The sequence below is a fragment of the Phlebotomus papatasi genome, chromosome 2, assembly GCF_024763615.1.
Source record: "Phlebotomus papatasi isolate M1 chromosome 2, Ppap_2.1, whole genome shotgun sequence".
NCBI classification, from domain to species: domain Eukaryota; kingdom Metazoa; phylum Arthropoda; class Insecta; order Diptera; family Psychodidae; genus Phlebotomus; species Phlebotomus papatasi.
This window is the reverse complement of record NC_077223.1, coordinates 58,548,260-58,562,214: the sequence shown is the minus strand read 5'-3', so window position 1 is coordinate 58,562,214 and position 13,955 is coordinate 58,548,260. Positions and strand designations below refer to the sequence as shown.

The following is a 13,955-nucleotide window of genomic DNA, read 5'->3' as shown; positions in this document are numbered from 1 at the left end:
AAAATTAATAGGGTTTCCATTGACTGTCCCATTAAAATAAAATAAACTATTTTGTGTTTAATAAATTGCAGATGGTCCAATGTGGTGTAAAAACTAAAGTAAATGAAGATCCAGGACTCTTTGCTTTCCACAAATTAATATTCAGTAAATGAAAGATATTCCTTTTTAACACAGCTAACTTTAATAAATAAATGAGGCAGAATCACTGGCCATTTTTACGGTCAATTTCCCGGGAAAGCCATTAGTTCTGATAAATTCGGGACAATTAACTTACCAATGGTTGAAACAAGAAGAATAATCCACAGAAAGTCCTTAACACGATCAATCCACATTTTCACACTGTTTCTTTTTCTACACTCCACTTCTTGAGGCACTTTTCACTTTTCCTCTTTCCCTCAAGACCAAAATCCTTCTACCACATCGCAGAAAAAGAAAACTAGAAATATCACTTTTCTATTGAGTTTACCACTTTTTGTCTGACTTACTCTATAAAAGTGAAATATTACCACTGAGTTTAGAAAAATCCACTGGGAAATCTCAATTTTTCCTTCCGGACGCCTCGAATGGTGATCAGAAACTGATTCTTATGCTGATTGAGATTGTGGAGATCGTTGAGAAAATGATCATCTTCTTGGAATATCGTCGAATTTCTCTGCTTTAAAGTTACTCCGAGACACAATCCCTCAATTATAAAGCTTTAGGCGAAAAGTTTCATCATCAATTTATCATCAAATCAAATCTAGTTTTTTTTTTAATTTGCCTAATTTTTAAGGAAAAAGAGTATTTCTCATGAATCCTTCAATCATCAAATCAGGAAAACTCCCTCCAATAAGAAACATCCTTCCAACGGAAAATCCATTTGAATTTTACAACTAGAGGCGCTGAAATCATTTCATCGAATCCATCGATTTGTCATCGTATTGTCATTTGTTTTGTGAGAGTGGTATTTTTCCGTGCAGATTTTCTCACTTTTTACCCAAAATTTTGGTGTTTTCCACCCCAAAAGTTGTGAAAATATACCTCCCAGTGTGGGGACAGTGAGTGATGATGCAGGACAAAAAAGAATTGGAGAAGTTTATTAAGGGTTTCTTGATGAAATGCCCACAAATTATCGTTCAGTCTCGCCTTGGAGAGAAAATTCAGACTCATGGAAAGTTGCAGTCATCAAATAGCGATTGGGTGAGTGTTGTTAATGTTTTAAGTCTCTATGGGGTACCCGGGAGGATAGGCAGGCTCCAAATGGGGCCTCTGGGGGATAAAGAAACGCCCGACGCGTGGAACATTCCGGGAACAGTGGCGTCCTCTGTATCATGTGGTGTCATTTGCACTGTTAGAAACGGACGGCTGAAAAAAAGGCGCGAAAGGACTTGGGTATTTTTTAGACTTCTATTTACCCTTTTTCTGCTGTTAAAATTGCATATTTTTTATTCAATGGAGAAATAATGATAAAAAAAAACTCTAAGAATCTTGACGATATAATGTCCAACGCACAAGAACTTTTTTGTTTAGTAAACATGTTTTTGACATTTCAATGAGAGTAAGTGAGATCTAGATCTAGTCATCTCGCTTATTCTCTGCGGAAATTTTGAAAACATGTTTATAAACAAAAATTATTGTGCGCTGGTCATAAATCACGAGAGAAAATGTGAAGCATTTAAAAAAAAGTGCCTAAAAATTGCATAAATAAACATCGAAAAACATTGCAAAGATCCTCAATACATCTTTTGCAATTGCAAGAAATAAATTCTTTTCCACCAAGCCTCGGTGTCTTTGAGAAAATTGATTTATTTGGCGCCACGACAGTGACTCATACAGCTTCCTCCAGTTCATTCAAGGCAATTAATCTGTGTGAGCACCTCTGCAACTTCCAATCCCGCAACAGCTCAGATTACGAAATACCTATGTCTATCTATAACCATCTGTGTCTTTCTCACCTGTATTTGGTGTCAAAATCGCGATGGAATGCAAAGAAAATGCGTGAAAAAGGGTTTCCTTGAGCAGAGAGCCAGAGAAATGCTTGAGGAATGTCTCTCTCATGAAAATTGACGATGAATAATTAACCATAGATCTTTCACCTCATTCGTCGTGAGACGTTGCCGAGTTGACGAACGTAGAAAAGTTATTAGTATTAATTAATTCCAATGTGTGTGATTTTACAATTCACATCGGAATTCCCTCAGATTTTCTATCAACTAGAGAGCATCACAAAGAGATTTTGGGGAATTTGCTCCAAAATAATTGTTATAGCTCAAGGAAGTCTTTCCCAATCTGCCCTTCATTGGAACATTCCCGCGGTTTTTTTAGTCAAACAAAAAAACATTCATTGTGCAATGGGCTTTTTATGCGTGATTTTGCATGAAGTAATGCCTTCTATCTGTTAGCTTTTATGCCTTATTTTTTTTCAATTGATTATTGCAAAAAATAAAATGTGGGCAAAGCCTTGTCAATAGCATTGCACGAGTTGGTTTATCCATAGAGATATTGTACTCTCTGTGGGAAAAAAATACTTGCACATCGTTCCCATTTTCGCACCCTGATACACTCAACAAACATCTTATCAATGAATGCCACTTGAGGAATTTAACAGTCATGGGGGATAAAATATTTAAGAGGGAGATGAATCCATTCCATATTTGAATGACTGAGATCCTTTGGGATTTTTGAATTTATAAAAGAAGAGCACAAAAATATTAAAAAATGGAATAACTCACGAAATATCACTCTGATTAATTCTCTTTAATATGAAAAAGGGGTGGCAAAGCGTCCCAGGCTTTGCGAAATGCTCGAACTCGTAACTTATATGCTATACCTCAAAAGTACTTTCGCATCATTTACCGTTTACCGGTACTCAACCGATTCATAAATTACTCAATAGATTCCACAAAATAGTTTAGAGTAATAAAAATTATATTCGAACAAAAATTACTTATCGGTAAATAATCGGTTCATTACCGGTTCACTACCGAGTTGAACCGATTTATAAATCACTCAAAATATTTCCCAAAATACACCTTAGGAGTAAATTAATAGAATTTCGAATAAAAATTATTTATCGGCTATGAACCGGTTCATTACCGATTCAAAACCGATTGGAGCCGGTTCAATTTTATAGGAAATTCCAAGACCTTTCCAACGAGTCCAAACATGACCTCATTTGCTTGATAAATGCGCTCTCTAGTGTCTTTTTAACCTTTGACCTAGAAAAACCGTTATTAGGGAATGATTCAACAGTATTTTAGTCGAAGGACGAACGTCCGCTTGGGTAATCTCAAACATATCCAAAAATGAAGAAAATCGCACGACGCGTTTTCGAGCAATCCAAAAAAAATGGTTTTGATGGGGAAGGGGATGGGTGTGCAAAATGAGGGACATATTAACGATCCTTGGGTCGACTTATTGGGGGGTCCCCCTTAGGTCACAAGTCGCTATCTCTTACCGTTTGGCCCTTAGAGCTGGCGACAGCCAGACGGACAAAACAGCGTGACATTTCTCAGAAATCGTCTGAAACGTGAAGATTTGTTGACAAAAGTGGTCTCCGGGGGGTGGAAGGCGGAAATTTTGGGGGGTGAAAAAATCGAGGAATTATATATAGGGGAAGTGCTTATAATTTTGGACAGTCTGCTTATAAGCATCGAAGTTCCAAGTTTGAAGTGCGATATTTTCTATACTAATTGACATTTCTTGTTACTCTCTTTTCAGAAGGGTTGTTTAGAAACTTAGCAAGCTATTTATCGTCTTATTTTTATTAAAATTAGTTTTAATACGTTTAAAAATGAATTGATAAGTAGAGGTGAATTTGACTCTTATTTTGGACAACTTGGTTATTAATTTTTACAACTTGTCTGTAAATTTGGACAGCTAATCCGCCTCAACAGGATGCCCATTGTTCTTCATTTCATGAACCAATCTTACCAAGTCCTCTTCCTGTTCATGTAAGGGAAACGTAGAATGTCACAGAAGCCCGGAAACTTTCCATATCATTCATTAAAGTGAGTTGACTTCGGTACTCCAAGTACGTGCGGATTCCCTCATTCCCTGACCTTTCCGGGAGCCTTTCAAGGCATTTCTCGCTACATCTCTTTCGTAGAGATGATGCTCCTTTGTTTCTCCAGGCATTTGTCCAACCTAGTCATCACAAAAGCTAAAACTTCACGAAATTTCGTGAGAAAAACACCTGTCCAAAATAAGAATCATCACCTCACTGGTGAATGTCTTAAAAAATTTCCCATTTTTCACACGAAAAATATAATTCACAAGGCAAATCTCACTTCAGGTCAAATGTACAAATCATCAGTAACGTGAATCAACACAATATTCAATGAATATTCAATAATATCACTCAAAAACAGCGAACAAACTTTGTTAGTACTTCACCAAAACTAAATAAGACTGAAGTAAGCCACGAAGTTCTGTCATATTTCTCGTAAGCAATTGCTCACACTGAATTTTCAACAAAGCAATTTCAACTCAAATCATATTCAAAATTTAACGTATTTAGTGTCTAAATCTTCCAAAAAGAACAAATATTTAGATAGAATTCATTTTTCATCAAATATTGGATTAAAAATCCATCATTTTAATCAATTTATTTTTAGTGTCCAATTTTACCCTCAAAGTGTCCAAATTTAGAAACTGTCCAAAATTATGAGCACTTACCCTACAGCTGTCTCCGTAGAGTTCGAGCAGAAAAAAGGATTAAGGCAATTGGTGAAATTGGGTTTAGAGTATCATACAGTACGGATATTTTATTTTTCACCAAAATCTGTCCTGAAGCACAGTCGGGTAGGGATCCCGGTCAAAATCCCGAAATCCAAAATCTCGAACGCCAATATCCCGAATACTTAAAGGTGTCATAGATAATCCCACAATTGCATCCGCGCTTGTTGAAGGCGAAGGGAATTTTTTTTGTGTTTTGGAAAATTATTTCCACACCCTGAGATCTTCCATAATTTATCCTGAAGATTTATATAATAATGATACTGGCACAACATTCCATATAAAAACTAGGCCTTCCCGCAAAGAGATTTCTAGACCTGAATTATTATTTTTCTTGTTAATATATTCTAAAAAAAGATTTAAAAAAAAAGAAGATTAAATCCATAATTTTAATCAATTGAGCTGCTTGGCCAAAGTTACTATCAAAATGGCCGAAATTTAAATCTGGTCGAAATTCGGTACAGTTCTGAATAAATAGTAGTTTGCTCAATCTTCTTCTGAGAAAGCTTATGAGACACTCCACTGTGTCTAATTCTATTGCTGGGATTGCTGGTCAATTCTGCACCGATATTTTGAAAGGAGGTTTTGAAATTTTTTTTTTTTAAGTTTTGAACTTCTTCAAAGGTTCTTGTCCGGAAATTTGAAGCCCCGATCTTATTTATTTTTGCACGATATCAAATTTTTAAGTTTTTGTCTAACCATATTTTGTTCCAGAACCCCTTATTTTAACCCCCTTAATAATATTCATCATCATCATTAGTTTCAACCTCTTATCCCTATTGGGGTCGGGGGCCTTAATAATATTATATTATTATATTCTTAAGAATTCCTTATTATTTCTTCACATTCCTTTTTATTCTCGTAAAGAGAACAAAATAAAAGACGAGATTGTTAAGTGACGTGTACTTGAATTTCAAATAGCAAAAGTTTAATTTCGACTTACGTATAATAAAATGGAGATATTTTTTAAAGTATAAAATATAATTTACACGTGCAGCAGTTTGATTTCCCATCAAAATTTATAATCCAAGATTTATTTTTATTCATTATTCAAAGAAATGTCTTAAAAAGCTTAATTTTCCTTCTCAAAACATAAAGTTCTTTCTATTTTTCAAACAAAAAGAATATTTCATAAAGTACTCTGTTTTCTTGCATATTCCATTTCTGGAGAAAGATAATGTTAGTTTTCAAGCTGGATATTATGCATCTTAAGAATTTGCTCAATATTTATTGTGCTTGCATTGCAAACAACCTGAACTTTACTACATCATCAAACTTTTGCTATTAGACGATTTTAGACGATATGAGAAAGCCAACTAAAAGTTCCCAGAGAAAGCGCTTATAAAACATTATAATTTTTAAAATTTACCTGTTTTATACAACTGAAAAAAATTCTGATTTCATTTGCATAAAGCCCTATAGCCAATATTCTTAAAATATTTTTAAGTTTCATAGATTTTATCACTCCATATTCTTGTGATTAGGGAAATATTTTCTCATATTGCAGCTTCCATGATTTACCATTCCATTAGCATTCTCCCAAATAAATAACTGAAAGACGTGGTTTGGTTGAGCATCAAACTCCTTCAAGGCTTTCACTCACTCAAACCATCACTTTATGACAAGCATAAAACATCGATGCAAAATTTATTTAAAAGTCTGCAAACATTTGCACAGTCCATCGAGTTATTCTTGTTGTTCTTCTCAGTCAAACCCGACTTTTATGGTCATATTTTTTTTTGCATGGGTAAAACTACCAATGGTTTCAAGTAAATTCAGATGAATATTTTATTTAGTTATAACGCGACTCACAAAACTATGACTATTTTACTGTGACATTTACTTGAATAATATCTAAAGAAGTATTTATTGATAATGATCGAACGTTTTCAGCACCTTAGAACAAGCTATCAATGGATTACTGAAAAGAAATTACTAAAGTTCTTCTGCAATTCACAAAGTCTCAGGGCGCAATTGTCTAATTTTATTTTAAAGATATTTATAAAATTAAATTTATCACTTGAGTAGCTCTCTTGCAGTGGCCCTATAATTTTTTTATAATTAAAAAATCCCGTTTAGGGTAAGTGTGCCAAATTTCGGCATAGTTGCATGCAAGCGTCAAAGTCTCAAGTTTGAAATGTAATATTTTAAATACAAATTGATTTTTTTATTCTTTCTTTTGTAAGAGTGTTGCTTGGAACCTTGTAAAGAGTTTACCATCTTTATTTACTCTAAAATCATTCTTAATACATTTTAAAATGAATAAAAATATAGACATAGCTTCAGTGCCCTATTTCGGCCACCTTCATTCTCATAGTTCCTTGCCCTTCGGGAATTTTTCCAATGCCTTTTTCACGTCATCTCGTTTGTCGAAGCTACATTTTTTGTTATTATTTTGCATTGTATAATCTCTAGAGTACGTAAAATCTAAAAGTTCATGGAAATTCGATGAACAAAAAAGGTGGCCGAAATTGCAAGCTGGCTGGAATTTGGCACACTTACCCTATCTGAAATAATTGTTATTAAAAGTTACTGCAGGATTTGCAAATGGTATACTATTCTATTCTATCGAACTAAACAAGTACTTATAGCTTTAAAACTCTATCAACATCATACAAGAATTGTTTAGTTTATGATATTATTTCAACGTACATAACATGCTTTTTTCATTGATAAATTTCTTTCCCTACTCTATTCTCTCAACTCTTACATTTTTACACTATAACCATTATATTTTATGCTCTGTTGCTATAGAACGGAAATCACAGTATATTTCATCTTTTTAATGGTAGGGGAGACAGGGGTAGAATTAGCCAGCAAATGAAGCTTTTTTTTCGCTAGTGACTTGTGAAAAAATGATAAGTTTTGTCTAATATTTTTATGTTTCATAAGTAGCATTAGGATATTGGCTATATGAAACAGTGTAGTTCAAAGCTCTAAAATCCTTGGCTTTTTCTTGAGAGGATAATGAAAAAAGTATGACACATTGGCTAAACTTGCCCCGGCCTGGGTAGAAATAGCCACTTTTGGGGTACTAATTGCCACTAGTTTCCCAGATGAAATTTTAAACTGGAGATACCAAATATTGTTTCACTTGATACACTGAAGCCCACTGATTCTAAATATTTTACTTAAACCTAAAGAAAAGGGCTTTAGCCAACTTTTTTATGACATTTTTGTAATTGAGGCAAAATGAATGCAAACATTCTGAAAAAATCTATTTCTCAAGTTGCTCATACAAATGGCAATATTGCTTGGAATATCAATAGTACTCTTTCATCTAACAATTATCCATGTATTAGTGAAAAATCATTGATAGTTTTAGCCCGCCACGGAAGAGTGACTACAACTGCCCCGAGGGCTGTTTCAGTGCTTATCATCTTATATAAAAAAGTGGATAATAATTATCCAAGTAAAAAATATTTTTTAATTAGGTTTATTAAACCAGAAACGAGGTAAAACTATGAAATCTTGACTAGAAACTCAGAAAACCAAATGCTGGTCCAAAAACCGTAACATCAAAACTACAATTTTATACCCATTTTATAAAAAAGCTTCTAAATTGTAGGATAACAGGATCAGAGTTATAAATATTTCTGGGAATATGGGGATGTGTTCCTACTTTCATTAAAAAATACTTTGCTCGATGTACATTTTAAGAAAAACGAGAAAAATCCACTGTCTACTTTTACCCCTGGCTATAGGTACCCCGGTCTCCCCTACGTACATCTCATTCACTCCTTTAAACTATATAATAAGTTGCAATCATCGTCTCAAATCTCTCTTGTTTATATGAAACTCCCCAGATCCATCTACTTCAGTGAATCACAATGAATTTTCACTGTCTCAAAACGCCTATTCTTTCATTCATACTTTCGAGTGGGTTTCACAATAATCTCCAGAAAAGCAGATTGTTAATGATTTTTTTCTCTGCTTTTTCTCAATGAATATTGAATGGGTTTTGATAGAATCAGTTGTACTTTGTTTTTTTTTTACTCCTGGAACTTCACAGAAAACGAACAGTATACTATGTATATAATCTCGATTTTTTTTAATTCCCCAAAATTTCCAACTCCCCCACCTCGATGGACACTTTTTGATGAGAAATTACGTTACTCTGTTTGTCCGTCAATCGTCCAAGTGGCTGTCAACAGCTTTACATGCCAAACGGCTAGAGATAACCGGTTGGAATGTTCGAGGGACCCTACATAAGTCGACCCAAAGACGGTTAACATGTTCCTCATTTTTTCATCATCCCCCTCATACATCTTCAGAACCATGTTTCTTTCATTTTTTGGTTATGTTCTAAAGGTTGGTAGACATTTTTTCTATTTACGAAAATACCTTTGAATCATTCTGAATAACCGCTTTCAAGGCCAAAGATAAAAAAAAATGTTTTAGAGAGCGTATTTCTCAACGGGATGGGGCTAGTTTTAGGCTTCTAAGAAAGGTCTTGTATTTTTTGACAGGCCTCAACCAATTCCAATCAGTTATTAACCAACAAGTCATTTTTATCCCAAAATAAATTGTATTACAAGTAAGCTATTAAAGACTATCTTTTGAGATATAACTTCGAAGTCACGATTTCGAGCATTTCCCAAAAAATGGGATGCTTTGTCACCCCTGTATTTTTAAAATTTATCAAATTTAAACAATAAATTTCATATAGTCGTAGCTCTTCCGATGTTTCTCAGATAATTCGTTCTTTTCAAATTAAAAGACTTGAAATTTTTGCTAATTATGAAGATCCACACCAAGGGTCGAAATCTTTAGAAAGAATTCGTAGTCTTTTAATATGATAAGAACGAATTCTCTAGCCACCAGAAGAGCTGCGTCTACATAAAACTCCGTCAGATACATGATCCAATAAAAAATAAATAAATAAATAAGTTTCATGACCTTTAGGGTATATGTCCTAATTCAAAACCATTTCCAGACTCTTTAACTTTGACAGAAAATTCAACACATTAAGTTCATTTTCTTTCTAAGGAAAATTACATAAATTTGCTCCTTAACTCTTAGAATGTTACTGTTTAGTGAAAATTCTTTATATATAATTTGAAAACTTCTTAAATACAAGAAAAATACACAAGTACAAAATGCTGCTATTGGAAACAAATTAATCCAAATGGAGACAAGGGAAATTTTCTAATTGGAGACAAACAGTGTAAGTGAAACCGCAACGAAAGGCTTCAGAAACCTTGATGAATTACTCTTGAGTGTAAGATATGTTCTTATTCCTGGTCTTTTCTCCTTTCCTATCTGAGATAATAAGAAAATCTCTGAAAGGTTTTTGAGTTTTTTTTATTAAAACTTTATGAAAATAATTACTACCCGTGGGAATATTGTTATTCAATTTTGAATTTGTCATCAGATAATCGTAAGACTTTCATCGATAGTTTTTATCTCACCGTGCACTTACCCCAATAATTTTTTGATCTCTATACTAAAACAATATTAAAACTCAAAAATCTAAAAAAAAAAAGCACACACGATGAACGTTGACGAAAAACGATGACGTCTTGCACCAGCTTCTAAAACCAATTCAAATTTTCTGGACAAAAGTCTGAGTTCTTGAAAGCAAAAATCAGAAAAATAAAAAATTAAAATCAGGATTATTTCTTAATTTCAAAAATTTAAAATATTTCATACCTAGATTTTTTATAAAATTTGATTTATGAAAAGTCTGCTTTATTGAAGAATGACTTTTTTTTAGGATGAACTAAAGCTAAATACTCAGTGTAAAGAGTTGTTCACGTATATAAGAAAATTTTGCCAAACTTCGGACACTTTCCAATATTCGACACTTATTAAGTTTCTCAAAATTCCATAATTTTTTATTTAAACTTTGTAGAACAACTTAGCTTAGCCTTTCCATACAAAATATTGTGTAAAAGCTTTAGAAGGATCCTAGAACATCAAGAGATTTCGAAAAACGTGTCCCATATTACACACAAAGTAATGTCTATATTGTTCAATATAAAATGTATTAAGAATATTATTTTGGATGAAATAAAGACAATGAACTATTTTACAGAATATCAGAATATTTTCTGCTTATACATATGCAACTTGTCCGAAATTTAACACAGTTCCTATAAATTAATAATTGACCTCTAAAAATATTTTAGATCCATTGCATCGTCTGATTGGCTAGAACTCTGACCATTTTGAATATTTTCAATCTGTGAGCACTGTCATAGAACGCGAATTTATTTATTATATTAGGTGAGATTCTTAACAATCTCACCTACTATAATCCTAACAAAATTTCATGTCGTCCGATCGACCTCAAACTTGGCCAAAATGTGTTTCGCCACTTCCTGATCACGAATATATATGTGGCTATTTTACGTTCCCGCCCGGCCGGCCGGCCGCTCTTTGGAGCTTAATAGCTCCTAAACTAAAAAAGATATCGACTTGCGGTTTTCGACAAAGGTTATATATCGGGTGAAAATTGCAACTTGGTGCATTGACCCCCCACCCCCCACCCCTCCTTCCGACATTTTGAAGACCCCCCTTTTTTTGTTTTCTCAATAGCTCCGCCCCTATGGCATCGAGCGGGCTCAAATTTTAGTATGTTACAGCTGGGCCTTAGAGCTTTCCATCAATACCAAACTTAAGATCCCCCGACCCCCCTGACCCGAGCTATAAGGGTCCAAAAAAAATTTCTTAAAATGGCCATAACTCCGGTTCTAATTGTCAGAATTTAAAAAGTGAGGGCTTTTTGGAAAGCTCTCGTGAAATGCTAATTCCCCTTCTAACATCGCAAGTTCATAAAACCACCGCTAGGGGCGCTATTATTAAAAAGAAAATTTTTAAATTTTATAAGTTAAATAACTCAAAAATTCCATTGTGCATCGGGCTGAAATTTTAGTATGTTGTAGCCCTTGATTATACCTATCAAACAAAAAAAAACCTTAAGTCGATCTAAAACCCCTGACCCGAGCTATAAGGGGTCAAAGTTCGAATATTGACCGGCCTCTATCTCCGGTTCTAACTAACAAAGCGACATAAATTTTACCGTTTTGGTTTCGTCTCAATGAGCACTTTCAGATGGAAGTTCAAAAAGTCACCACAGGTGGCGCTGTGATAGCGTCAAAATTCATCGAAATTCAAAGTCACTTTTCTCAAAAACGGCATTGTGCAAGTTAATGAAATTTTAGTATGTTGTAGTCCAGTCTAGGACGTTTCCAAAATGGTGCGTATGTGCGCTGTGGTTTCAATAGAACCGGAGATATGAGGGGTCAAAGTTCACGAAATTCAAAAAATCATATCTCCGGTTCTATGTGACCGATTTTGATGAATGAGGGCTTAAACGAAAGATCTCACCAAATGCTACAACTTTCTAGAATATTTGAATTTCGTGGGACCAACACCAGGGGCGCCACAGTCGAAAAACCAATTTCAATATCACATAACCTCAATTATCTCGACTGTCGCTGAACCGATTTTGATGATTACTTCAACATAATTGTAGAGTACATTTGTCTCTACATTTCGTCCATACATCATTTTCCACTCAGACTACGCTATCACTCCGATTTTGCCGTTTAAGTGTGAAAAAATTGATTTTTCCAATAATAACGCTTTGAAATCACTCAGATGCCAATTTGACTGCCTCTACTCCACCAAGACACTTAAAATAGGGGTTTAAATGGAAAGTCCTGCAAAATACAACAATTCTTTGATATAGTTGAAGTTCAACAAATGACTACTTGGGGCACTCTGGATGAAAAAACGAGTTAAGAAACAAAAAACCTCGCTTATCTTGGCTTCTGAATAATCGATGAGTTCAAGTTCTACGGCAAAATTATAAAGAACATTCTGGTCTACATTTCACCCATATAACACTTTTCTGTCAGTTCATCCAAATCCTTGATATTTTGGTTTTAATACAAAATTTGTATAATTTCACGAATTTGATTCAAGATAACTGAATGGCGTCTCCCAACTTCAGCTCCAAATCGAATTTGCATGCACTCCGAGTTAGCTCACGTTAAGAATCTCACCTACATAAGCCGGTTAGGATTATCTGTCCCTTTTATTTTATAAGGGCACTCAATGGGTCAAGTGGTAGAGCACTCGCTCTATGATGCAAGTGTCCCGGGTTCGAATCCCCTTTAGGAGGTCACCAGAAATTTTTCATGCGTTAAAGTTGTTTGGATTGCATCCACTGACCTTCACTGCACTTGATTCCACGGGCATGGAACTGACAACCTCATCCCGTACTAGAAAAAATAATAATGCATGTCGTCTAGCCTGAGAGAAATCCGAAAAAGTCAAAATAACATTCCGGAAATGTTAATTTTACCCTGCAGTATCGATCCGAAATCGGTGTAAATATTACCCTTTTTAGGTGTATCATGGGTTAAAGTTACCTTTTTTTCATGTTAATTTTACCCTGAAAATGTGTAAAAATTAACATTAAAAAATGTTGATATATTTTTACACCCGAAAAGTGTTAAAGTTATATGACGAAAAAAAGTTAATCGTAGCCTCTTTTTTTCTCAGTGTAGAAATCCCCTTGCGGGAAGGCCTTGTTCCTTCATGGAATATTGTGGAAGCATTATTATATTATTATTATTATTTTATAAATTCAAATTTTCTATTTATCATAATTATCTCTCGCAATAATGCATTGCTATAAGAAGCAAGAACAAAGTTTGTTAAATCATCTAGAATACCAAAACAACTTATTCAAAGAGAATTGTTGTTATATCTCAAAAAAAAAATTGTTTCAATCAAAGTTTTCCATTTGAGATCTAAAAGTTTCTTGTGTTTTTAATAACAAGGATATATTGAAATTTATGATGATGGAAAATTATATGATATTAAAGACAAATGCAATAAAATGTTGAGGAAGTGGAAAGGAATGGCAAAAAAAACAAGATTCTGTAAAAGTTTTATGGAAAGAAATATTGTGTTTTAGAAACTTTTATTATTCTTCACTCACAGAGTCTCCTTATACTCTGAAAGTGTACTTTTTGAGTGAAAAAGCAAAATAATGAGAAAAATAAATCTCTTTCTGATTTTTCTTTATTCAATTACTTAGCTATTTTGCTTTACATTTTTCCTCTATCTAATTTGAATTTAAGAACGTTTCATAAGGAGTAAATTGGAAATATGGTTCTTGCAGTTAAGACATGAGAAAATACTAGAAAACGATTTGAAATTATTATTATTCTTGATTAATTTCTCTCTGAGAAATAATGTGTAAGCTATTCAATGAAATATTA

At 33.8% G+C, this 13,955-nt stretch overlaps 2 protein-coding genes across 2 annotated transcripts in view; one reads left to right on the top strand and one right to left on the bottom strand.

Moving 5' to 3' along the window:
- Positions 1-569, bottom strand: part of LOC129801886 (fibrillin-1) — a 77,900-nt gene extending 77,331 nt beyond the window's left edge. Inside the window, exon 1 of the mRNA XM_055847319.1 lies at positions 275-569. Coding sequence (XP_055703294.1) covers positions 275-332 — 58 coding nt within the window. The 5' untranslated portion in view covers positions 333-569. The remainder of the gene's footprint in view (positions 1-274) is intronic.
- Positions 570-897: 328 nt separating this feature from the next.
- LOC129801896 (autophagy-related protein 13 homolog) overlaps positions 898-13,955 on the top strand; it is a 73,454-nt gene continuing 60,396 nt past the window's right edge. The window contains exon 1 of the mRNA XM_055847331.1: positions 898-1,179. Coding sequence (XP_055703306.1) covers positions 1,045-1,179 — 135 coding nt within the window. The 5' untranslated portion in view covers positions 898-1,044. The remainder of the gene's footprint in view (positions 1,180-13,955) is intronic.